This window comes from Labeo rohita, chromosome 13, assembly GCF_022985175.1.
Source record: "Labeo rohita strain BAU-BD-2019 chromosome 13, IGBB_LRoh.1.0, whole genome shotgun sequence".
Taxonomy (NCBI): Eukaryota; Metazoa; Chordata; class Actinopteri; order Cypriniformes; family Cyprinidae; genus Labeo; species Labeo rohita.
Genome location: NC_066881.1, coordinates 33394036 through 33418241, shown reverse-complemented (window position 1 = coordinate 33418241; position 24206 = coordinate 33394036). Strand labels below are relative to the sequence as shown.

Here is a 24206-nt window from a genome sequence, read left to right as displayed (position 1 = left end):
GGAGTACAGACTTAATTTTAAAGAAAACCCTTGGCAGATTGTTAAAGGTAAAAAAGAAATTGAAACAACTTAAAAACTGATAGAATATTAAACCATTTAAGACAATTAAACAACTAAAGTTGTGTTCCAAATTTGAAGTTGATATCTCAAAAAATGAGCCTAGTAAGATTTTGTTTGGGTGCAGTACTAAATTTTTCCCATTAGATTCCAGCAAAGCTCCGCTGGCATACACAGCGGTGGGATTTGTGATTCGCAGTACAGTATAATTTCTCTCTCTCAAAAATTACCTGTGCGCACACACAAACACACAACATTTTATTTAGGACACACATACAAACCACACTTGGACATCCATACCAAAATACCCACACAATTACAGCTGCATAATTTACCCAAATTGACTATAATAGACTATAATATGTATAAGCAGAAAACATGAACAAAGCGAGCAATTGCCAAACTTAAAAAAATGGCACCATCTAGTAAAAAACAGTACAAAATTTATTTTTGAAGCCTTGCCAACAGAACGAAAGCCCATTAACAGATATTGCATCATTTTATAGTTAAATGGCCCTGTGATTAAAAACTGCAGTTTTAATGGGTTTCAATGAGGAAATTTTTGTCCTTAAGGTCGTAAAGGAACTATTTTTGTACCTAGTGTAAAATAGATTTATTAAAGAAAATAAGGGTGAAATATTAAAATTCCAATAAAAATACACAACTGTGCCAAAATGAATGCAGTTAGCATTAACAAAGGAAAAAAAACTGAAAAGGACAAAAGTGTCCATAAGGTCACACAAGGGTTAATATATAACTTATTCAATGCTCAAGCGCACACATAAAGCTTGCCGCAAAGCAAAAATGATGAGTATAATGACTATGAATGTGTCAGAAAAATAGCAAGCAGATATTGTAATTATTTATTTTCTGTGACTAATCGACTAATGACATTTTGGTTGACTAAGCCTCTTCTCATTGCCTGTTGTTTAGTCTATTATTAGGGGGCCAAGCTAATAAAAAGACAAAGTTTGCTCTATTCCTCATGCAAAACTATTGTATGGGTGAAGAAAACTCAATGCATACATATTGTAATCATCATTTCTGACTTTGAGTGATTATGCACTCTGATCTCTAGGGTCTCGTTTTAATGTGCTGAAGGCTGCGAGGATACAAAATACAATTCCTGCTAAGAGATATCAAAATGCATTTAAAATCAGACGATATGACAGCAGCTAGACACTTTCCCACAAGCCCTAATCCTCCTGATGTTTTCAAAAAAATCTACTGGATTACATGAGAGCTGCAAACCTACAGCAATGGCCAACATTTCCAAAATAACTTCTAATACTGACCTAAGTTTACATTTCACAGACCCTAATTGCATAATAAAAGTCCCAGGGATATTGCAAAACCATTTAAGGCTACTATATGCTACTATATTTTTAAACCCCTGTAACCGTTCCAAAAAACACAGACTTTTTATTTTTGCTGCAATTACCGAAAATGTTCCCAAAGACAGTTTTATAAACAACCCAAATGTTTGAAATGAGGCTTTATATGTGTCTTGGACGAATTTCCCGTCCCGTTTTCTAATACTTCCCATATACTGGCAGCTCAAAATGAGATCATTGGAAGTGGCTATTTCCTCTGTCATCGTTTCATTACCTGCCCATACCTGTTTGCAATCTCCTCTAAACCACAGCGACCCCTTTTCCAAAGTCTCTTTGGCTTTGTTGTCTTTCCAACCACTGCACAAATAAATGATCAGGCCAATGGCGATTTGTCAGAATAGCACATTATTATACTAGGATTCTGAGATGTTTCGGTAATCAAAAAAATCTGAGATGTTTCGAGATCATGATGTTAGTCAGTCCGTCACACTACAGTCCTCATGCACACACACAAGCAGTGCTGGGTAGATTACTTAAAAATTATACTCCATTACTGACATTAAATTACATGACAAAAAGTGTATTTAGTAATGTAATCCATTGCATTATACATTTTAGGTAATATAATCAGACTACTTTTTGAATGGACTTTTTTTCCCTCAAAATTGCGCGATATATACTTAATTCTGACTTTTTTTTTTCTTCAGAAAAAAACTCACAATCTCCTTTAAATCTCACAATTCTGAGAAAAAAAGAATTTTGAGATATAAAGTCGTAATTGCGAGAACAAGAGATACAGACATGCAATTCTGACTTTATTTCTTGCAATTGCAAGTTTTTATCCTGCAATTCTGACTTTATATTTCACAATTTTGACTTTATATCTCACAATTCTGACTTTATAACTCACAATTGATTGTTTATATCACGAAAATCTGAGAAAAAAAATCTGAATTGCCAGTTTATATCTTGCAGTTGACTAGATTTTATATTTTGATATTTCGATTATATATCGAAATTCTCACTTTTTTTTTCTCAGAATTGTGATATAGACTTATACGTGCGAAAACAAAATAGTCAAAATTGCAAGATACAAACGAGCAATTCTGTTTTTTTTTCTGCAATTGCATGATATAAACTCACAATTCTGACTTTTTTATTTCTCCGATTTGAGCATTATAGAATCACAATTGTGAAATTTTACCCTGTAATTCTGAGGATAAAAAGTCTGAAAAAATCTGCCTTTCCCCCTCTGAATTGGAATTTATTACTCATAATTATGAGTTTTATTTAATTATTTAAATCTCACAATTCTGAGAAAAAAAAAAGTAAAAATTTTGAGATATAAACTTGTAATTGCGAGAACAAGAGATACAAACATGCAATTCTGACTTTATTTCTCGCAATTGCAGGTTTACATCCTGCAATTCTGACTTTATGTCACAATTTTGACTTTATATTTCACAATTGCAAGTTTATATCACGTAATTCTGAGAAAAAATATCAGAAAACCCATTTACATCTTGCAACTGACTAAATTTCTCAGAATTGCAAGTTTGAGAAAAAAGTGAGAATTTCTAAATATGACCTCGTACTTGCAGGAACAAAAAAGTCAGAACTGCGAGATACAAACAAGCAATTCTGACTCATTTTTTTTCCCCTCAAAATTGAGCTTTACAGAATTACAATTGTGAAATTTTACCCCACAATTCTGAGGAAAAAAAGTCAGGTCTTTTTAGAAAAAAAATATCTGCCTTGTTCCGCCTCTGAATTAGACTTTATTACTCACAATTGTTTAAATCTCACAAATCTGAATTTTTTTTTCAAGATATAACGTAGTAATTGTGAGAACAAAAGATACAAATATGCAATTCTGGATTTATTTTTTGCAATTTCAAGTTTATACCATGCAATTCTGGGAAAAAATCTGAATTGCCAGTTTGTGTTTTGCAATTCTGACTTAATTTCTCAGAATTGTGAGTTTATATCACGATTCTGAGAAAAATGTCAGAATTTTGAGATATAAACTTGTAATTGCAAGATCAAATATTGCGAGATACAAACACGCAATTCTGACTTTATTTCTTGCAACTGCAAGTTTATATCTTGCAATTCTGAGAAAAAAAAGTCCAAATTGCGAGATGTAAACTCACAAGTGCAGGAAAATAACCTTGTAATTACCTTTTTTTATTCCTTATTTAGCAGCGGAAACAGGCTTCCATGCTTTTGACCTAACTTGTTTACCACGTTGATTTAAATAGGATAATCTTAGAACATATTGATATAAAAATACGAAGAGAAAGAAAATCTATTCCATTTGTTGTTATTAAAAATATACAGTAAAGTGCAGTAAACATTACATTACGTCAAGGTTTCTCAAACCGGCGTTTGAGAAACTAATAATTAATTGCATAAATGAATTACTAATAATTAATTGCATAAGATGTAAAATTAACATAAATAATTTTAAAATAATTGTGTCAAAAGACAAAATCCTTCAAAAAGATGTAGTAATATAATCAGACTACTTTTTGATTACTTTTAGATTACTTTTGCATGGAAGCCCATTTTCGGCACAGGATAAAAACTTTTTTCCTCAATTCTTTTTTCTCTGATTTGTGTGATATAAACTCGCAGTTGTGCGAAAAAAAGTAATTAAGGTAATAAAAAAAATAACAGATCATTTTAAAATAATAGTGTTTGAAAGACAAAAGCCTTTCAAAAATGTTGTAATACCTGGTCAAATAATTTACTTAGTGATAATTTAAAATAATAATAATAATAATAATAATAATAATAATTTGTTCAATGCAATGTAAGGATGCTGAGAAACACTTTTTGTTTTTTTGTAATCCAAAAGATTTTTGTAAATTTTCTGTTTTCTGTGCAGTAGCCAGCTGACTAACTGGAAACGTTCGGCTGCAGGCTATTTTAGAAAGGAAAATTTAAAAGATGATAAAATAATAAATACTTTATTGCTATTGTGTGTACAATATGTAATCAGGTAAGCAATAAAAAGTAATCAGTTACCTCCCAGCACTGCACACAAGTACCATATTTCTGTTTACTCGTGCAGGGCCATCGACCAACTATATTTACCTCTTCTGCACTGTGTCGATAAATCTTTTTCTTTCTCTTTAAACTACCAAAAAGCCCCTGGCAGCGCTTCCAAAAGCTTTTACAGGCAGAAGAGTGAGACTCAGCAGGCTGAAGGAGAATGTACAAGAAAATAAAACAGAGAAAGTTGTTGTTGAGGAAAGAGAAGGAAAATGTAGAGACAGAGCTGCGTATAAGTGCAGTAGGGTTTGGCTTTGTGCAATTGTGATGTTTTCATTCTCACCCTGTGCACAGGTTCGGGCACCGGCACGCCACCTTCCCTGCCAGGCGCCTGTACCTGGATTTGTGTGTCTCCGGAGTTACTGAAGCTGAGGATGAGGTTGACGGTGCCTCCTAAAGATGAAGGACTGGGATCCTTCAGCACCAGGTACGGTGAATCCGGCCTGTCTAAATGACCACTGTCGTCGCTTCCCTTAGGACTGACGCTCTTCATCACCTCATATCCGTAATTGTGCTGCAAACTATCCTCCAGGTCACCAGGGGGAGCACTTGTAAGGCTTTCTGTTCTTTTCTGAGAGACTTCGGGTGAGGTTTCCACCTGAGAAATGGCAGAATTAGCATGCTTTATGAGCAGGACTGCATCTTATGAACAGTCACATTTCACAAGTCAAAGAAATAAAAAATAATATTTTGAATAAAGACAAAGATTGTTTGCATTGTGAAACTATTTGTGACCCTGGACCACAAAACCAGTCTTTAGTCGCTGGGGTATATTTGTAGCAATAGCCAAAAATACATTGTATGGGTCAAAATGATTAATTTTTCTTTTATGCCTAAAATTATTAGGATATTAAGTAAAGATCATGTTCTATGAATATTTTGTACATTTCCTACCGTAAATATATCAAAACTTAATCTCTGATTAGTAATATGCATTGCTAAGAACTTCATTTGGACAACTTTTTTTCAATATTTTGATTTTTTTGCACCCTAAGATTCTAGATTTTAAAATAGTTTTATCTCGACAAAATATTGTCCTATCCTAACAAACCATACATTAATGGAAAACTTATTATTCAGCATTCAGATGATGTATAAATCTCAATTTTAAATTTTGCCTACAAAATCTGATTACTTTAATGCAAAAAAAATGTATAGTATAATTTATATTAACAAAAGATTGTTTGCATTTTGATTGCTTCTGGATTTAGTAGCATTTGCTTCATTTCATTAATGCTGATTAAAATTTAAAAATCATTGCATTACAGTATTTCATTGCATTACAGATATATATATATATATATATATATATATATATTTATATTTATATATATTTTACAAAAGGAAAGTTATAAGAAATTATATTTTGCACTTTTGCATTTTTTAACAATTTAGATTGTTTGCATTGAGAAACTTTAATGCAAAAAAATGTTCTCTCTCTCTCTATATTTTAATTTAATTATGTATTTATTTATTTTGATTGAACCTGTCAAGAATTTCCTGGTCACATTTAAAAACAAGAAAGTATAAAGAAATTAATAAGTATAAAAAATTATATTTTGCATAAAGACAAAAACACTTCATTTTTCTTTTGTCTTTGTCATTTGTCTGCATTGTGACGCTTTAATGAAAAAATTCTATATTAATTCTATATTATATATATATTAATTCTATATTAAATATACTTTTAATACATAATATATATTTTTAATATATTCTTTTTTATATATATATTATTTATTTATTTTGAACCTGTCAAGAGTTTCCTTGTCACATTGTCACATTCACAAAAGAAAGTAATAAGAAATTATATTTTGCATGAAGATGAAAACACTTCATTTTTGAACCATTTAGACTGTTTGCATTGTGACACTTTAATGCAAAAAATATTATAATTATATTATATATTAATATATTCTATATTAACTCTATATTATACATACTTTTAATACATAGTATATATTTTTAATATATTCTTATATATATATATATATATATATATATATATATATAATTTATTTATTTATTTATTTATTTTGAACCTGTCAAGAGTTTCCTGGTCACATTTTTTAAACAAAAGAAAGTAATAAGAAATTATATTTTGCATAAAGACGAAAACACTTCATTTTTGAACCATTTACATTGTTTACATTGTGACACTTTAATGCAAAAAAATTCTGTATTAATAAAATAAGTATCTCTACATTTAACATCATTTGATACATTTAGTATTTATATATACATTAATAAAATAGTGAAGTATTTGTACATTTAGTAGTTTTTTCTGCATTTCATATATGCTAAAGTAAATTGAAAAATTATTGTTTTACAACATATTTTACTGTATGATATAGATTGTCTGATAGCACATTTCCTATCTTTAAATTTCCATTTCTGTAATGGAAAACTTTATTAATTAAACTATAAAGACTGTTTGTAGTATCTGAGATTTTATTTATGTTGTGAAATGCAATCTTAACATGTTTCTTTACAATTGTCATGTATGTACAACAATCTAGTGATAAAGAGAATTGCTCAAATAAATCAGTTTTTAATATCTGCATCATGAATGACTAATTAATTGACTGACTGATAAGTGTCATTTATCCCCAGAGGGGAAATTCACAAATGAATGTGTTGTACCTGTGTTTGCGGGCTGCAGACCGTGGCCTCGGAGTAAATAGCGTCTGTCTGAGCTTCTTCAGCTTTTTGTCTGCTCAACAACTGATCTTTCTGAGCCCTCCAGTGGACCAGGATCCATCCCAGCATGCTCCTCAGCTCCTCCATCCTCTCTCTGATCTGCACAAAACACAATAAACAAACTATTTTAACGTTCTGTCATCCCAGAAACAAATGAAGCAGATATTACTGAAACTTCACTTGTGATTCTTTACCATTTTGTTAAGGTGATGCTCATAGTCGAAGAGTTTTTTTCCAGCCACGGCGAGCAGATCAAACTCCTCGAACTTCTGCTCTATCTGCCGATCCAGAACCTCCACCAGGGGCTCCTGGTTCTCTCGGCTTTGGCGCAGAGCGCTTTCTGAGAAAATGCAGGAGCGGGTGTCTTCTGTCCAAGAGCTGTGGGAGAGAAGATGAACGGCAGAGGGGTGATGACGAGAGCTTCAGGCCAACACACACAGCTCAAGATGATGCTTACCAGACGCTTCTCCAAACGCATGAAGAGAACACAATGTGAACAGACGTCTCCCATCAATAAATCTAACATTAGATGTGCAAATTATATTCATAGAACATTCCTGGTGAATCACATCAAAACACGTCCAGGTCACATTTCATCCCAAAATCAGAAGAAAGAAGGGCCGTTGTGATTTTTTGCATTATGCCATTATTTTAATGACAATTAAGCAAGTTTCCTTCAAATCTGCATTACTGTAATGGGTCCAGAAAGTTAAATGTTTTTATGTAGTTTAGGGGATTTTTTTTTACTACCAAACCAAAACATTTTTTTTAGCAATATTTTAGTGTAACGTTTGCATTTTAGTTTTAGTGTAAATGTTCAATTGCTATTAAATTCTCATTACTACACTATAGTATTTTAAATAAAAATATTTTTTTATTATAATATAATTATTACAAAATTATTAGAAACTAATAAAAGGTAACAAAAATCAATGACTGTAATGATATATATAGAGATATAAAGTAATATATACATAGAATTAAATGAAATTAATTGTTTTATTTAAAAAAATATAATTGAAATGTCTGGACATTATTTCATTTTTTTTTACTTTAATTTTAATTATTTTATTTATTGTAATTTTACTTTTTTTTTTTATTTAGGGTCATTTTTGCATTTTATTTTTTAAAATCCATCAAATTTATCATTCTATTATTTTTATTTTTTATATTATTATTATTTTATAATTTTATTTATTTTTATTTGTTTTATTCTATTATTTAACTATTTATTAATTAGTATTATATATAAAATAAAAAAAAAACATTGAATGTTTTATTTTAAAAAATTGTATAAGTGAAAAGTCTTAACATTACAGTAATACAAATTTTGGAGGAATTTTATTTTCTAAATTACTTTGTAAAAATGACTATATATATATATATATATACATACACACACAATTTATTTATCATTCTATTATTTTTATTTTTTAATATTATTATTTTTATTATTATTATTTATCATTCTATGAATTACTAATTTTTTTTATATATAGTATTTTAAACAGATTGAATTGAATTTTTTATTTTAAAAAATGTATAAGTGAAATGTTTGGACACATTACAGTAATACAAATTTTGGAGGAAAATTTTAAAAATTATTATGTAAAAATTACTATATTCTTCTTATTATTATTATTATTAATCATTCTATTATTTTTATTTTTATATTATTATTATTATTTATCATTTTATTTAATTACTTTAATTTTAATTATAAAATAATTAATTTGTATTACGTATAGTATTTTTAAACAAAACATTGAATTTGATTTTTATTCTAAAAAAATTGTATATGTGAAATGTTTGGACACATTTTTTACAAAGAAAATTTAAAAAGTAATATTTCTACTATTATTTTTTTCATTTTTACATTATTTATTAATTTGTATTTTTTAGTATTTAGTACTAATACAATAATCAAAAAGTGAAATTAAACAGTATTTTTTAATCGTTTTATCACTGACTTACATCATCGCCAGGTAGTTCCTAAAGAAATGCCGCAGGTGTCCAAACTGCAGGAGTCGCTTCTTGTTTTCAACCACACTTTTTCCAAGCTCGTCCCAGGCGTTCAGGCTGTTCTGAATCTCAGTCCCTACAGCGTTCATCCTCTCCGGACACACGTCTGACAAACGTCTCGCCAGACTCGCCATGGCCTCCACCTCCTCCTTCAAGACCCCGTATTCAGCCTAGAGGAAGAGAAGACGTCTAGGTTTAAGTTCACAATTGCATCCATCCTACAAGCGCTATTTTGGCAGTACAAACCCTTTGCAAATTATGCAAACTCTTACGGCTTCACACTTCCAGCGCTCTAAATCTGTTAGAGGAGGCATATGCTTCACATATGCATTGCTGGCATCGCTGACAGAGTTTCTGAAGCTAATTAAAAGCGCTAATAAGAATCAAGCCGCTCAGTGTTTCAGATCTGCGGCTGCGAAACAGAGATTGTCAGATGCTTTGTGCATGAGCGTCAAACTATTTTAGTATGGGGCATTAGGTCATTTCTTGCGCTTTGGGGTTTCCAGACAATGTGTTTGCTTTTTGCACGCCATCGAGGTATTACGGCATCGCAACGCAGCCGCACAATGCTGCGGTCACAAATGAATCAACCCGACACATACACAATGGAGTCCTGTGTGGATAATAAAGGCATGTGTGGGCTCACTTCATTAACATCTATTGAGCAAAACAAGGGTCTGGCTGAGCCTCAGTGGATGTCCAGCTTCAACCACAACAGGAAACAGATTTTAGAAACAATGTGCTAAAACAAATTCTTCATAAGAGGTGGGAGAAAGACATTTCCATTAGATCAGCACCGGGAGGTCAGCGAGTCCCGGCAAACATGATGCTTCCTGTTCTCAGAGCTTTCGCTGCTAAATTGCTTCGGACGTGCTATTGTGTTGCGAAAACACTTGGTCGATGTCTGGATTTACTTTAAAAAAATAAACAACTTCACAAATCGCATGAAAGCATGTCAATGTAACATTTCACAACAAAAATCTGCATGAATAAAATCAGCTTTAGGACCATACACATTTTTTTTGGAATAAAACATAAAATAAAATAATAATACAAATAATAATAATAATAATAATAATAATACAATATACATACAATATACAATTATACAAAATACAGTAATTATTATTATTATGTGATTATTTTTATGACAGTTAAGTAACAAAAAATAAGAATGAATAATTGTTATTTTAAACATAATATTATTTAATTAATAATAGTAATAATAATTGTATTATGATTATTATTATTAATTACTATTATTATTATGTTATTTTTCATTATTTAAAAAATAATTATTAATCTTTTTATTACTTAACTGTCAAAAATAATTGATTATAAAAATAAGTGATTATTTTTATGACAGTTAAGTAATAAAAATAAGAATTAATAATTATGTTTAAAATAATAACAATAACAATAATAATAATAATAATAATTATTATTATTATAATTAGTGATTATTATGTGAATAATAATATTATTAATAATAATAATAATAATAATAATAAATAATTAGAGTAATATTAATTATATTAATAATTAATAACAATAATATTAATTATAACTAATTGTAATCATATATAATTGTCAAAAATAACAACAACAACAACAACAACAATAATAATAAAAATATGAAAATGAAATACATTTTTACTATTGGTTTTTAATTACTTTTTTAATTAATTGTCAAATAAAAAAAATAATCACATTACACCAATCACAACAACAATAATATTACAAGTTTAAAAATAATAAATTATAATTATAAGTAAGTAATAAAAAAATTCAAATTACAGGGGATTTTTTACTTAACTCATAAAAAACATGTTAGCACTACAAAATTGTCCTAAGCTAAAGTATGAGCCAGATTTTATGAAATTCACCCTAAACTCATTTTTCTCTGGCAGTCCTGCAGTAACAGTCAAGGCACCCGTACCTCCATCTGATCCTGGTACTCCTGCAGGTCATCCAGTCCGCAGCGATCGGGCTCACATCTCACAGCCATCTCACTCTCCATCTCCAGCACGTCTACGGCGAGTTCGGCACAGCGCTGCAGACACTGCTCCACGCGCGCTGACACCATGGCATGCTGGGAGTAGATGAACAGGACAGAGAACAGTAAACACTTACATGTCAAATCTTTCTTGCCAGGTCTGCCTCGACACAAACTAAAGTTAATGTAATGTAATTTCTGACTCCACACACCCTGGTGAGCAGCTCCTGGATGCTCTGGTCAAGTGACTGCGAGCGGCCTCTCTCCCGCGCCGTGTCATTCAGCATCTCCACAGCTTCTCTGAGCTCCTTCACAGGGTTTCTAATGGCTTCCATCAGGGGCTCATCATGTCCGCTCACCGGCAGGCCCAGAAGAGACGGTCCAGAGTCAAGCTCACCGCACAGCGGCTGGAGAAACACAGTACAATAACAAATCAAAAGACTAAACCACCAAAAGACCAAACCATTATTGAGCACTCTGGAATACTTGATTCTGACTGGTTGAACATGCAATATTGATGCAATCTGAATTGTTCTGGCTATGAGTTGAAAAACTGTAAAACTGGGTAGAAATTAGGGCGTCACGATAAATCGCAACAATATCGCAACTGATATTAAAAAGCTGCGATATTCATGCGTGCATCTTGTCAGTGAAGCACGGTTCTGTGACATTAATAGTATCACATAAACATAATTTTAGCTCATAATAGTTTAGCAAATAAATATACATTTTATAATATTATATTAATAAAATAATATTATAATTAAATGAAATTATATTATAATAATTAATATAAATACCATTTAAATATATGATTAATGAAAATCAAATTAATATTTATGAAATTATATTTATATTAAGTCTCACTAATAATAATAATAATTATTATTATTATTATTATTGACATTTATTGATATTATTATTAATAGTAACGGTGATAATAATAATAATTTTTATTATTGACATTTATTATTATTATTAATGATCACTGATTATATTATTAAATTAATGATATATGTTTTATATATAGATAATAGTTTAGCTCATAAACATACATTTAATAATATTATATTAAATAAATTATATTATAATTAAATGAAACAATATTACAATAATTAATATAAATAACATTTATATATGATTATTTCAAATCAAATTCATATTTATTAAATAATATTTATATTAAGTCTCAATAATAATAATAATAATAATAATAATAAAAGTATTAGTAGTATTTATTTATATTTATTAATATTATTATTAATTAGAACGGTGATAATAATTATATTTTTTATTATTGATATTATTTATTATTATTATTAATGATCACTGATTATATTATTAAATTAATGATATATGTTTTATATATAAATATTAATAGTATCATATAAACAATAGTTTAGCTTATAAATATACATTTAATAATATTATATTAATTTAATTAGATTAAATTAAATGAAATAATATTATATTAATTGATTTGATTAATGCAAATCAAATTAATTTATTTATTAATTTTAATATTAAGTCTTATTTTATAATAATAATAATAAGTTATGATAATAACAATAATATTTATTGATATTATTAAACATAATAGTGATAATAATAATAATAGTAATAATAATAATAATATGCATTGATATTATTTTTAACTTTAGTATTAGTAATAACAGTGGTAATAATAATAATAATAATAATAATAATAATAATAATAATAATAATAATAATAATAATAATAATAATCCAACAGAAATTATTATGACAACTTAAATGAATGGAACCAGAGAGGATGCTATGATAATACCCTAGTAAAAAAGTAACAGGTTTAAAATGCATTTATAGTTCAAGTCGATGAACATATTTACTGACATATCGCTTGAGACTTACTTACATTAAAATAATAATAATAATAATAATAATATTTAATTAAACTTTAAAAAGTATACTTGCGATATTTCCACTTTAACACTATCAAATATACTTAAATATATCTTTAGTTGGACTTCAACACTACTTCAGTACAAATTAAAGTGCATTAAGTACAAAATTAATTGTTTAAATCTAGCAGACTTTAAATATACCAGTTTAGTATACTAAAAGTACAACTACAGAGTATTTTTACTGTATTTGTAGTATATTTAGCATAAATTAAGTGTATTTTTAATACTTTTTAGCATATTTATTTTTCACTAGGGTAATTAAAAGTATCACTAAACAACACAATCTTTTATGGCACACTTTATTTCCAATACCTTGATGTACTAGCATGCTGCTGTTATCAATACCAGAAATTATTTGTGCATTCCTGTAGTTCAAATGCATTTCCAAAATTATGGGTTCGATTCCCAGCGAATGCATAAACTGATAAAATGTAAACATTCAACGTAATGTAAACCACTTTGGATAAATGCACTTGCCAAATGCATGAACGCAAATGAACCATAAAAACGCAACCCGCAGCTAACCTGTCCCAGGGTGCCGTAGTGACTTTCCTCAAGTTCCACCTTCTCCAGGAACTCGGTGAGCATCCGCGTGTCCTTCAGCTCTGAGCTCTGCTGGGTCAGCGCCATCTGCACACTGCTGAACCTGAAAGAAACACTGACACTCATACATCTGAACACCGCAGAGTGCACGTCTATTTGCATTGAACCGGTGACACATACTTCTTCTCCACGTCCATCAGGCGTGCAGGAAGCAGCTGAGTGTGAAGATGTCTTTGACTGCTCAGACGATCTACTTCCTGTCTGAGGGTCTGCAGCTCCAGACGTCTGGCCTCCAGCTCCCGCTCCAACTGGCAGCTCTCTTGCTCCGCCACGCTCACGGACTCGGGGTCTCCGGCCAGAGACGCCTGCCTGATTGACAGCTCCACCGCCTCTAACCACGCCTCCAGACTGGCCAGAGACTGCAGCATCCGAACCACCTGTCAATCACAGTCAAACAACGAACAACCATCAATCAAACACATACAGTAGCTGCTGTGGTCTGCCTGGTTGTAGTTTATATTGTAAATATTTAATGCAATCCACAAATCACAAATGCATTTGTTACTTTTTAAATCAATGGTGCATTATGATTCTACACTGCACAACGTAATGCATGCATTTGGTAAAAATATGGTTATTTTGCATTGCATAAAAATGGTAACACTTTACAATAAGGTTCATTAGTTAACTACATTAGTTAGTATGAACTAAGAAGGAACAACTCTTGCACTAATGCATTAAAATCATAAGTTAACCGCCGTGTTAGTTAACATTAGTTAATGCACTGTCAACTAACATGAACAAACAATGAATGACTATTTATTAACTAACATTAACAAAGATTAACAGCGTAAATAAATAGCATTAAAAATAAATAGTAACGAATGTATTGTTCATTCATGTTAGTTAATACATTAACTAATGTTAACAAATTACACCTTATTGTAAAGTGAAACAAAAATCATACAAATATCTCCTAACAAATAATTTGATATAATTTAATATTTAATTCACTGTAATTTTTAATTAAATAATTTATTTGATTTTGGCCCTATTACGTATTTCACTTACTATTTTCAAGATAATTAAGCATATTTTCTCTTAAAAATTACTGTATGGCATCAATACATTTTATTTAATTTCTCTGTATTTTCCATTATATTTTCAGAACTGTAATAAAGTAAATATTAAAACATTAACTGAAAAAGTAAATAAAAATGACAAAATAATTGTTTTTGTATTTATATTGTATATAAAGTAATCAACACAAATTAAAATACATATATATAAATAAATATTACAAAAGGCTTTTTTAAATTCTTCATTCAAAATACAGTGTCTACTATTTATGTGAAACAGTATGCAAAATGCATATTGCAAGTTTAATTTATCTTCTAAACTGTTTTTGCATTGTTCCAGTTTTGTATTTTTGTATTTAAATTTTGTCACTGCAATCAAATAAAACTTCCTGTTCACTGGAAATGGATTCTCAATGTTGCATGCATTGCATTATGGGAAACAGTACTCCACTCATTTTGGCAAAAGCAGCAGGTTATCTTGGCATTTACTGCATATCAAGTAAAATAAATTGCAGATATATCATGTACTACTTTCTTTAAACACCAGAAGACAGTATGCCATTCCAAGCACTCAGACAAACACAAGATGTACCTTGCAGTTGAGCTCCTCTGAGACCTTCAGGACCAGGCCGTTCCTCTCATGTCTTCTCTTCAGCTCGTCCCACAGAACCTCCAGCTGACTCAGAAACTCCTGGATCTTGGTGCTGCCCGGATGCTGAGCCCTCACCAGACTATAACCCTCCTGGAGGCAAACAAGAGGTCTGAATTACATTTTTACATTTTAAATAATTTACGCAAACATAATTTATATTACCAAAAAAAAAAAAAAAAAAAATAATAAAAATAAATAAATAAATAAAAATATATAATAAATAAATAAATACATAATATATATATATATATATTTAAAAGTCTGTTTACTAAATTTAAATAACAGTATTTTTAATTATGGTTAAGGACTAATTTTTTTTTTTTTCCTAAATCTGATAATTATATAATTTGTTATAATATTTATCAGTGTAATAAAATTTATAGTATTGCCATTTAAAAAAGATTTTATATATATATATATATGCCAATTAAATAAAAAAAAATAGTATTACGTCTGATTTCTTATCAATATTAAATAAAGTCTAATTTTAATAATAGTTATTTTTTGTATTATTAATGAGCATTATTAATTACTACAAAATTGGATAATTATAGTAATTTTATCAGATTTAATATATACAAAACACTTTTCAATTAAGGCTACAGCAATCCTAAAGACATACATTCATACAAAATACAACTACAAAACACACTATTTTATATTATTCAATATATATAATTCAAAAACATATCAAATTAATCTGTGTTACACTATTTTGAATCAGCTCACTAGAATTAATCATCCAAAAGAATTAATTTGCTATAATGTATCGTATTTACACAATATTTCATTGATAAGTGGAAAGAAAAATCTTAATATTTACATTTTCATTGCTTCAATTTAATTATGATTTAAAGTTAAAAATAAAAAAAATAAAAAAGGATTTATTCACATTTATGCAATAAAATGTGACATGCAGTAAGGAACCACTGCACCGCATTTCTTCTTGTTGGAATAAGTAGCTCTTCTAAGCATAATTTCTTTTTTACACAGTAACAACTTAAGTCATGTTTAATTTAATTAGAAACTGCACTAGCAATAGACAAAAGTTAGCCAGCAAACATCCCAGCGTAACACACTCTGACAGTGGCGCTCACCTTCTTGACCAGCTCTATCCTGGCTCTGTTGGACAGGATATCCTGTTCCAATGAGGCCTGACGCCTCTTGGCTGCTTCAAAACCGTTCGGGCCGGCCAAGCTGCAGATCTGAGTGGCCATCGCAACGCTGTCTTTGAGCCAGGAGAGAGTCTGTGGAGAATACAAAGAGAATAGGACCATGATGCTCTGTTCTAAACATCTAGAGACTTCCTACTCCCTACACAGACAGCAGTCTACTACACAAACCGCACAAGAAATGCAACTTTGACTCATTACTATAGTTTGCCATCAACATGTTGCTCAGCTAACAACACAACACTCTAATAATCAATACACAGCACACACAAATGTGAGATAAGAAAAAAACCTACATTTTCACTTGAATTCTAGTAATATTTATTATTTTACAAAACTAAATGTATTAGTTTTAGTATAATTAATAATAATAATAATAATTTAAAGCTACAATATTAAATATTACACTACAGTTTCATAATACTAAACTAACGACTAATAATTATTATTAAATTTGACATTAATTTGAATAATATTTATCAGCATAACACACATTTGATAATATTGCTATTAGAAATGAATATTAAATTATATATAAATGCATATATTAATCAATAATTTCTATAAATAAAATAATTTATTTAATTAAATAATTGTCATATTTTAAGTCTGATTCCTAATTAATATTAATATTGAACTAAATATAATAATATAATTTAATAACAGTCATTTTTATTATGATTAATGACTATTAATAATCATTATTATATTTGATGATATTCATTAAAAAAATTATCAGTATATATGCATTTGATAATATTGCTATTTCATAAATAAATTACATATAAAATAATATTTTAGTTAACATACTTGTAATTTCTCTAAATAAAATTGAAGCATATGTAATATTTAATTAATTAACTGTCATATTTTAAGCGATTCCTAATTAATAATAAAAATAATAATATTAAACTTAATATAATTGTAATAACAGTAATTTTCATTATGATTAATGACTATTAATAATCAGTATTATCTGAAAATCTGAAAAATTATCAGTATATGCATTTGATAATATTGCTATTTTAAATCATGATTAAATTATATATAAATGCATATATCAATATACCTATAATTTCTATAAATGAAATTGATGCATATGTAATTTATATTTAATTAAACAATTGACATATTTTAAGTCTGATTTCCATTTAATATTAATAATATTAAACTAAATAGAATTTTAATAACAGCAATTTTCATTCTGATTAATAATTAATAATCATCATTATATTATTAAAATAATATAAGTTAATATACTTGTAATTTCTATAAATAAAATTAATGCAAATATAATTTATATTTCTTAAATAATACTATACTATGCTATAAAATAAATATTATTTTAAAGGTCTGATTTATAATTACTATCACAATAATATTAAACTAAATATAATTTGGATAATTGTAATTTTTAATATGATTAATACCTTTTAAAAAAAAATATATATATATATTTAAATTCATCACTGTAATATACATTTGATAATATTACTATTTTAAATGTAATTAGATTATATATAAATGCATATATTAGTTAATATACCTGTAATGTTTATAAATTAAACTGATGCAAATATAATTTATATTTCTTAATTAATTAATTTCTAATTAATATAAATAATATTACATTAAATATAATTTTAATAATAGTATTTTCATTATGGTTAAGACTAATATTATTGATTATTCAATGTGATAATGCTGTTTATTTTTATACATATTTATCAGTATAATACAAATTTTACAATATTGCTATTTTAAAAAAAATTAGATGTATCTAAAATAAACAATTTATATACATATAATTAATGCAAGATAATTTTTTGTTACAATAACATTAATATTGTTTTAAGTCAGATTTTAAATTCATATTAAACAAAGTATAATTATTCATAAAATTTCATAATTATATTTAGATTTATGAACTATTTATTTTTATTTTAAATTATACACACTTACATAATATTAATCATTAATGAGACTTAAAAAAAATAATAAAAAATAAAAAATAAATAAATAAATATATATATATATATATATATAATTATACATTAATTACAATTTTTCTTATTTTAAAAATCTGCTTTTCCATTTCATTCTTGTCTACCATAAAGAAGACTATCTTTTGTCTATGCCTTATTCTGCCTACTTGTTTTCTCGATCTGTAGCTCACTAGGTTTTCAAACAGAGTCATCACATAGCATGAAAAAAAAAACAGGAAGACATATTTCTAACAAAAAGAGACAAGAAATCCTTATTTAGACCTGGCTGACCTCTGAACCGCTGGCTGCTTGGCCCAGATTGGGTTCAGAAGTCGCCGACTGCATTTTCAAAACAGAACAATTCCTGGAAGTCACATAAACTAGCTGATCCTAAAGCAATGAGCCAAAAGCCATTTATTCTGGAGGAATCCAAACTCAGCCGAACCACAGTAAAACAGGGAAGAGTATCCCTGTTCTGTCCGCCTGGACGCAGTGGGTCTTTTCACAGCATAAGCGATTGTGTAAGCCTTGTGTAATGGTGAAGTAATAAATAGGCACCTTGTCTGCAGAAACGGTGAACTTCTGGAGCTGCGTGTGGAGCGGTGTGTGGCCGCTGGACTCGGGCCTCGCCGTGTTCCCGCTGTAAAGTCGAACACAGCACCTCTATTTAGCATGCATCTTTAATTTGCATGCGTGCAAAATTTTCCCGAAGTGCAAATGTCACCTTTCAGTGGCGGTGTGTAGTTTGAGGGCGATATCGCTGGCACAGGCTCGCACTGCGATCTCTCCTGCATCCCGGCTGTCTGAGGGCTTCCCGTGGCGCTCGGCGTCTCTCCCGGCCTGCGGAAGAAAACACAAGGTGCGTGTTCATCCAGCAGACACTGATGTGTTCAAACGCTTACAATGGACCCTTGTGCGCTTGTTTAAAACACGGTGGTCCTTCGTGATATTGATGCGTCACGCGCTGCCCTGAACTGCGTGTTTGGCTGCTAAACCGGGGCTGAATATCACAGCGTGCGGTTGGAGGTGCGGACAGTGTGGATGTAATCCCAGAAATAAGGGCAGTCACCTTTTTCGGGAAAGTTACAGTAGGCAGAGATGTTAAACAGGCTCTGGCGTCACACGAGGAAGCCAACATGGGAAAATAATTATTCTGTATAATCATGTCTCGAGTAGAAGGTCAATGCTTATTCATGCACATTACATCAGCCATGAAAAACATGATAGTCTAATAATCGTAGCAATAGACAGCACGCACAAGGATTGGGAAAATTACCAACAAATGTTATTAGAATAACTATTTTTTATCAATGCTAGGTTATTAAATAAATTCTAACATTTCTTCCAGACTTTCATATTATTATTATTATTATTAAGAATAATAACTATTAATTTTTATTGATAAGTTATTTAATACATTTATTCATAAGTTCAACATTTATTCTAGGCTTCCATATTATTTTTTATTATATTATGCAAAATATAATTTATATTTATTACAAATATTTGTTTTAAGGCAATTATTACTTTCATTCAACAAGGATGCATTAAATGTCTAAAAAGTTAGTGATATTTAAAATGTTATTTTCAACTTTATCTGCAAAAAATATAAACATAATTTATATAAATACAATTTACACAAATATAATACTTTCTAATTAATATGATTAATAATAAGCATAATTTTAATGACAGTAATTGTCAGTAATGACTATTATTAATTATTAATATCAAATAATTATTACTGATATTCATTTTTATAAGAGTGTTCAGTATATAAATTTATAATATTGCTAATTTGAAGTAATTATATAGTAGTTAATATAAACATTTTATATAAAAACAATTTTTACAAATTTAAAATATAAATATTATAGCAAATAAAAAACTTATAATAGAATTAAAGCAAATTAAATTAAAAAATATTATTATTATTTTAGATCTGATTTCTAATTAATATTAAATTATTACTGACTATTTATTTTATAAGATTTTTCAGTATAATATAAATTTTATAATATCGCTATTTTAAATTAATTACATAAGTTAATATAAACAATTTATAAAAATACAATTAATGCAAGTTAAATTAAAAATATAAATATTATATTAAATATAAAATTATAATAAAATTATTGCAAATTACATTTTAAAATATTAATATCTTTATAGATGTGATTTCTAATTAATATTAAAGTACAATTCTACAAAAAAAAATGTATTACAGTTTCCACAAAATATTTTTGAACACTATTGTAACACTTTAAAGCAAAACTTCACATAGAACAAAAAATTCTGTAATCATTTAATTTAAAACCAGTGCATTTCCACAATTAGAACTTGGCAACTAATAATCTGTTAGAATACATATATGAGAACCAACTGAGGTTGAAAATAACAACTGTAAAATCATGCAAAACGTCCACAGTGCTCTGTTTCACACAGACAAAACCGGTTTTCATGCCCGGCACCCCATCGCCTCATTTCTGCTTTATGGCGGCATATGAATCTGAGCTGGGCATTCTCTGATTATGAGCTCAGGATGAATGAGTCAGAGTTTGGGAGACAGAAATGCATGATGCCTGAGAGAAAGAAACAGTCGCCTGAGAAAGTGCCATTTGGAGAGCGCAGCAAATTTACAAGGCCTAATAGCATTTATAAACACGTCACTCAGAGAGTGGAAGCCTCAAGTTTAATCGCACAACGGCACGTTATCGGGCTATTCACGAGCGTGAAGCGTTTGAAAAACAAGCGTGGTGTAATTACACGCTCCGGCGTCTCTTCTCCACACGCCTGCTTCAGATCAATCCAGGCTTTTATATAAACTCCAGAGCATGATGAAAACTAAGGGACAGTGAATTATATCACCGAAAGGCTTCCTCGGCTCGTTCCCAGCGCTGATGTCAATTAGCGCCGTATTTCATCAGCTCTCTGTGTCTTTTAGTGTAAAGTTGTGGAGTGATGTCAGCCAAATGCTCTTGATGCACATACAAAGCGTGTGGCGGCTGCATCTGGGAGCCATTAGGTAGAAATACAGGCCTCTCCGTCATGTTTACCTCACGTCACTAAACAAGAAGTCTGGTTATACACACAAACACACACACACACACTCACTAATGGAGGGATGTGGTGCCTCAATGTGTAAAAGCGCACAGGTTTAGATGTGACTGAACTGAAACGAATCTAATCCAGGTAAGTTGGCTGAGTTTTGGGCACTTTATTCGGCCAGTTAAACACCAGATTGAGAGACTAACTTAAAGGGGAAGTCCACTTCCAGAACAACAATTCACAAATAATTTACTCACCCCCTTGACAGCCCCATAAGATGAACGAACGACTCAAAAAACCCGAAGACTCGAAACAGGTGAACTAATTCCAGTACAGATCCTAACAGGATGTTGCGCATGCGCGACTGAACGAATCACTCCCTGAGACGACTCGTTCTTCCCGAGTCACATTAAAGATTTGTTCAAAATGAACGAATCGTTCAAGAACGACCCGTGGACGCGCATCTCAAAGCCTGTGCTACACAAGCTTTTGTGCTTAAAAAGTATGCAAATTTTTATTTTTCGAAAACAACGATCGTTTCGCTAGATAAGACCCTTCTTCCTCAGCTGGGATCGTTTAGAGCCTTTGAAGCTGCATTTAAACTACATTTTGGAAGTTCAAATTCAGGGCACAATCGAAGTCCATTATATGCAGAAAAATCCTGAAATGCTTTCCTCAAAAGCCATAAATTTCTTAATGACTGAAGACAGAAAAACATGAAGGGGGTGAGTAAATTATTTATAAAATGTTGTTCTGGAAGTGGACTTCTCTTTTAACCCTGTAAAGACTAACATGAAATAATGGTTAGTTTTTTGTAGTATTTTTGATGCATTTTATCTAAAGTTTCAATAAACTGTTCTGTTTAAATGTAAATTCTAGATATACACTGCCATTTAAAAGTTTAGGAAGATTTTTTGTTTGTTTGTTGTATTTTTTGTTATGCTCATTAAGACTGTATTTATCTGATCAAAAATTCAGAAAAAAACTGTAATATTGTGAAATATTATTTCATTTTAAAATAACAGTTTTCCATGTGAAAATATTTTAAAATGTCATTTATTCCTGTGATGCAAAGCTGAATTTTCAACATCATTACTCCAGTCTTCAGTGTTGCATGATCCTTCAGAAATTATTATAATATGCTGATTAATTAATAACATTGGAAACAGTTGTGATGCTTCATATTTTTTGGAACCTGTGATATTTTTTCAGGATTTTTTTAATGAATAAAAAGTTCAAAAGAACAGCATTTATTCAAAATAAATAAATAAATATTTTCTAACAATATAAGTCTTTACTGTCACTTTATATCAGTTAAACACATCCTTGCTGAATAAAAATATTAATTTCTTTAAAAAAAAAAAAAAACAAAAAGGAAAAAAAATTACTGACCACAAGGTTTTTAACGGTAGTGTATATTGTTACAAACAATTTCTATTTTAAATAAATGCTGTTCTTTTAAACTTTTTATTTGAAAAGTGTTTCCAACATTAATAATAAATCGGCATATTATTAAAATGATTTCTGAAGCATCATGTGACACTGAGGACTGGAGTAATGATGCTGAAAAATCAGCTTTGCATCACAGAAATAAATTACATTTTAAAGTATTTTAAAATAGAAAAATATTATTTTAAATTCCAATAATATTTCACAATATTACAGCTTTTTTCTGTATTTTTGATCAAATAAATGCAGCCTTGATGTGCCGAAGAGACTTCTTAAAAAAAAAAAAAAAAAAAATTTTAAAATCAAACTCAAACTTATCAATATCGGCCATTTCCAAAACCAAACCTGAAGGTTTTTACAGAGGGATTTGTTCATATCTAACTTGCTTGATTGTATACAACATTTTATTCCCCCCCAAATTGTGAAAATACATTGCTTTCTGTCTGTTCTAAGTATTTTCTGAATTATGGATTGACAAAAATGAGATACCCAAAATTCCCTCTGTGAAAACATTTAACTCTAATATGTCAAAATACAATGATGATTAAGAGACGAACAAATAAATGTTAGAACAAACTGTCTCTTTCTACAGACATTTTCTCTTTCAATCAACCGCAGTCATGGCAAAACAACGGTCTGAAGAGACCTGGAGCTGGACGACGCCGAGCCGTTTGGACCGGCGGTGCCGTCTGGCACCGTGTTAGTCCTGGGGATTCGTGTCTCCCAGTAAAAGTCTCCATAAAGCATAATGAGCACGACTCTCATACACGATACACCCAGGTAACCTCTGCTACCAGCACTGACACAAGCGGCCATTGTTACAAACCTGCTTCAGCCCAGAACATCGCCAGCATTGTGCCAATCAAAACCAAGCCAGAAAACCATCTGATGCAAAACTTATGTTGGGATCTAACAATTAAAACTAGTAAAAAAAAAAAAAAACGAGGCGGTCCATGTTTTACTGGAAATTACTCTTGACTTTTGGCAGCACTGGTTTACGTACTATAAAATACTGAGAAAGCATGTCCAGAAATCCAAAAATACTTCTTATGCTCACCAAGGCGGCATTTTTTTGATTAAAAATACAGCAAAAACAGTCAAATTGTGAAATATTATTACACTTTTAAATAACTGTTTTCTATGTGAATACATTGTAAAGTATAATTTAT

At 29.7% G+C, this 24206-nt stretch overlaps 1 protein-coding gene across 4 annotated transcripts in view; it reads right to left on the bottom strand.

The window, feature by feature from the left end:
- LOC127175708 (spectrin beta chain, non-erythrocytic 1) overlaps positions 1–24206 on the bottom strand; it is a 70810-nt gene that overhangs the window by 15043 nt on the left and 31561 nt on the right. For 2 of the 4 annotated variants that reach the window (XM_051126956.1, XM_051126958.1), the window contains exons 12-24: positions 19265–19380; positions 19099–19180; positions 16481–16630; positions 15324–15473; positions 13833–14089; positions 13635–13755; positions 11379–11573; positions 11110–11262; positions 9123–9340; positions 7343–7526; positions 7092–7247; positions 4732–5046; positions 4491–4598 (exon numbers count right to left, since the gene is read on the bottom strand). In XM_051126956.1, the coding sequence (XP_050982913.1) occupies positions 4491–4598; positions 4732–5046; positions 7092–7247; positions 7343–7526; positions 9123–9340; positions 11110–11262; positions 11379–11573; positions 13635–13755; positions 13833–14089; positions 15324–15473; positions 16481–16630; positions 19099–19180; positions 19265–19380 (2205 nt within the window). The remainder of the gene's footprint in view (positions 1–4490; positions 4599–4731; positions 5047–7091; positions 7248–7342; positions 7527–9122; positions 9341–11109; positions 11263–11378; positions 11574–13634; positions 13756–13832; positions 14090–15323; positions 15474–16480; positions 16631–19098; positions 19181–19264; positions 19381–24206) is intronic. The other 2 variants (XM_051126957.1, XM_051126959.1) reach the window with 1 other exon arrangement.